At 29.3% G+C, this 4,238-nt stretch overlaps 1 protein-coding gene across 1 annotated transcript; it reads right to left on the bottom strand.

Annotated features, from left to right (window-relative positions):
• Positions 1-259: 259 nt before the first annotated feature.
• Phum_PHUM330540 (major centromere autoantigen B, putative) lies at positions 260-1,119 on the bottom strand (the record flags this gene model as incomplete). Its single annotated transcript, XM_002427520.1, has 2 exons — positions 260-271; positions 424-1,119. The coding sequence occupies 2 exons, from the start codon at positions 1,117-1,119 to the stop codon at positions 260-262; spliced, it is 708 nt and encodes a 235-aa protein (XP_002427565.1).
• Positions 1,120-4,238: the final 3,119 nt, after the last annotated feature.

Raw genomic sequence — 4,238 nt, 5'->3', positions numbered from 1 at the left:
GAGTCGTGAAAAGACACGACATAAAAAACCTACGTGGAAAAAGAAAAAAAGAAAAAAAAAAAATTTTTTTTCATACCGGTGCTGTGAAAAAGGTTTCGTCATTATTTATAAAAAGAATTCGAATTTCGTGTTTATGTTAATAATAATAATGATAATAATAATTTCAGTCGTTCTGGAACTCGTGTCGATACATAGTAAAAAATAAATTGTCCAGATAAATACAAGAAAAACTCCAGCGCGAGTTTTGCAAAGTGAAAACTCAGGTAAAATCCTGGAAGTGAAGTAATTGCGACGTAAATATATCGAGCATGTTGAGAAAAATATCATTATTATCATCGCAGCCATCGTAATTTATTGTATAAATCATTATTATTATTATTATTTGATTATAATTTAAATTAAATCATCAAAAAATGGATCGACTTCACCGTAATCGCTAATTATGGATTCAAGTTTATCTTTTCTTCTTATTTCTTCTTCTTCCTGTTCTTTGGCTAACATTTTTTGCCTTTCCAATTCTCTCATTTTTTCCATATAAGCCGTTCTTTCTATGGTTAATTGTTCAACTTGTTTTTCGTATTCCTTTTTATTTTTTTCCGACCATCTCCATTTGACTAAATAATGACTTAAATATTGTATTGGATCCGTGGGTCTTTTACTGGCAATCTCTAAAAGGGCATAGGTCAAAGGTGTACCCAAAACGGATTTTAAATAATCGCTGTCCAATGATATTTTTTCACTGCCCATCGTTTCTTCTTCTTCATCTTTTTCTTCTTCCTCTTCCTCTTCTTCTTCTTCTTCGATGTATTCTTCTTCTTCGTAAGTTCCTCTTGTTAAAAATTGTCCTTCACCGGCCTCTTCACAAATCCATTCTCCCTCACCGTATTCTTCTTCTTCTTCTGCTCCTTCACCTTCGGGAGGGCAAAAATCTTTTGGCAAAGATCTAATGGATCCTTCTGTTGATTTATCATCTTCTCCTCGATGTTCGTGTCGGCTCCTAGATCTTTCTCCCAATCTTTCTTTTTCTTCTTCTTCTTCTTCTTCTCCTTCTTCCTCTTCTTCTTTTTCTCCTTCTTCTTCCTTGCTTAATTTTCGTATTTCATTAGAATTATCTGCCATTTTAAATTCTATACGGTAAAAAAAGGTACACGCACACACACAAAAAAAAAAAAAATTTAGTTTTAAAAAAAAATAATAAACACACTTATCGATATTTGTTTACTACATCCGCCATTTTAGAAACAATGATCGTGGCAGTAGTCGTTAAAATCCATTTCATTCCATAAATCTTTTTAAATTTATAGAAATAAATTTTTTTTTCTTCCAGGTTCTACTTTTTCCAGAGGAAGGATGGGCAAGAAGTGCATCATCATCTTATTGGACACTAACACCATTTTGGTGGAGCAAAAGTAGATGCAAAATAGTAGAAGTAGCCGGTACGAGAAGGTAATAAAGAAATTTTCTTTTTAGTAGAAATTTCAATAATAATAATAATAATAATAATAATAATAATAATTAGAAAACTGAAAATTAATTAAAAAAGGAAAAAATTTTTTTTTATTATTAAAAAACTTTTATTTAATGCCCCTAAGGAAACAACAAGAGAATAATTTCAAGGATTTTTAACACAACACTCGTTTCCTCCCCCCTCCCCCCACAAAAAAAGAAAATTGAAAAAAAAAATGTCAAAAACAAAAATGTCGTCTGTTTATTTGAATCTCACACTTTTTTTTTTACTACATTTGATTCAAATATAAATGAACCATCAATCCTTTTGTTTTCTTTTATATGTAAACTGATTTTATAAAATTACAAATTCACCCCTGACTTTCCTCCCCCATTTTTTTTTTTTTTTTGTTCTTTCGAGTTCTTTAAAGTTATCATAAAATCCTTTTTCATTTTCTTTTACCGTTTGAATAAAATCTAAATTTTTATATAGGAAAAAGGAAGGATTGAAAAGAATGATAAATATAAAATAAAAATGAAAGAAAAAAAAAAAAGAAAAAAAAGGGAGAAAAAGGGAGAGGAAAGGTAAGAGACGTGAAGGGGTGAAAACGACTACGACGACGATGATGATGATGATGGCATGTAAAAATATGCAAACTAGAAAGAAATGGAATTCAAAACTCTAATAAAAGAACCCAAAAGAAGGATATAGAAAGGGATGAAGGGATTGCCAAAGGGCGGGTAGAGAAAAACCTTGATAACGACGAACGAACTACTCTCTGCCTTTATAACTCGAAAACTTTAAATTGATGTAAATTATAAGTAAAATTGTTTGAACGGGTAATAAATAAAAAAAAAAAAAAAGAAAAAGTTTAAAAAGTTAAAAATGGGTTTTTGCCCCCATCCTATCCCCTACTCCCTTCCCCTTCGCAAAAAAAAATGATAATAAGGTTTTATTTAAAAATATATAAGCAAGTAATGACGTCATATATATATTCGTACATATCATCCTTTGTTTAATGCGATTTCTTAACGATTGAAATTTCATTCGACAATTATTATTATTATTATTATTATTATTATTATTATTATTATTATTATTATTATTATTTATAAAAAATTAAACTTTTCATCGTCTGCTTTAATTGTCATGTGAGAGCATAAAAAAAAAATTAAAAATAAAAATGGCGTCGGTTTTATATAATCTCGGTGGTGGTGGTGATTTTAAATTCTTAAAATTTAAACTTAATGCGTAGAGGATGGGGAGGGTGAAAGAAGTAAAAACGAGGATCAAAATCAAAAATGACAAACTTTTCTCTCTCTCTCTCTCACTCTCCCTTTTTCTCTCTCTCTTTAACACCCCTAATACCGCAATGAATTTTACGAATCTAAATTTTTCCCATTACATAACTCCCAACAGCAATTTTAAAATTATAACAATTATATTACGATTTTTGAAAAACCCGAAAAGCTCGAAGCGAAAACACCCGACTAATCAATGCTGCTGCTCCTGCTCCTGCTGCTGTTGTTATTCGTACTCGAAATGATGATGATGATAATGATGATAATAAAACTTTTTCGATTCGTTTTTATTAATTAATAAACAGCGTTGGGGGGAAAGGAAAAAGAAAAAAAAAATTTTTCACTCTCCCTTCTTTTTTTTTTTTTTTTATTTGATTTTTTTCGTTGCTGTTCCTGTTGTCGGTTTTGAATTTGTTATTTTCGCCTATAGAAAATTTTTTTAGCGAGATTCGTAAATTGAATTTCATCTTTTTACGAAAAAAACATCCAATTTTATTATTATTATTATTAATATAAAAAAGTTTTCAGGTATTTCAAAAGGAGTATAGAAAAAAAAAACGTGTGACTTGAATTTTTGGAAGAAAAGGTTTGTAACTAAAGAATAAATAATACAAACTAATACAAATTCAAAACACGATCGATAAATTCCCCCCCGAACTCCCCCCAGTCGCCTCACCTCGCCCTTACCCCCCCCAACTTATAAATACGACTTTAATGCCGAATCGAAAAATAATTTTTTTTTTTTTTCCTCAAATATATAAAATTATTATTATTTTTTTCGCCTCGGAATCGTTATTATCATCATCATCACCATTCAATTCGATCGGAAATTATTTTTTTTAACTTGTAAATCGCATAAGACAAAATAATAATAATAATAAACTGGGGGGAGAGAGAGAGAAGAAGAGAGCGGGGGGATATATATAAAAAATTTTAACTCATGTGTGTGTGTGTAAAACGTCATATTTGATATTACGTCATATCAAAAATAAATTTTTTTTTTTAAGTAGGAGGAGGAAGAGAAGTGTAAAAGAGAGGAAAGCGGGGAGGGCGGGGGGACGCGTTTAAAAAAAAAATGAAAAGTCTGACGTTTCGAAAAAAAAAAAAAATTTTCCACATCTACGATTTTCATTTTAACACAACGTCGTAAAGTCAAATTTCTATTTTTTTTTTTTTTTTTTTTTTTTGATTTACTGCTGACACTATACGTAGGAAGTGAAAAAAAAAAATAAAAACAAATTCTATTGACACTTTTGGTTTCAAATCTAATTTTTCACTTAAAATCAATTAACTAAAATGTAAAAACAAACAAACAAACAAACAAACTTGAAAACATGATTTATATTTTTCTTAATGAAATCGAAAAAAAAAAAAAAAGACATGGAAGGAGAACAAAAGGTAAAGCGAAGAAAGAAAGAAAGAAAGAAAACCTAAAAATTACTAAATTTAATTTTATTATCAACGACTTAAATTAAATTTAACTTTTACGA

Source organism: Pediculus humanus, genomic scaffold (genome assembly GCF_000006295.1).
Source record: "Pediculus humanus corporis 1103172107737 genomic scaffold, whole genome shotgun sequence".
Classification (NCBI taxonomy): domain Eukaryota; kingdom Metazoa; phylum Arthropoda; class Insecta; order Psocodea; family Pediculidae; genus Pediculus; species Pediculus humanus.
This window is presented reverse-complemented; position numbering and strand designations above follow the sequence as displayed.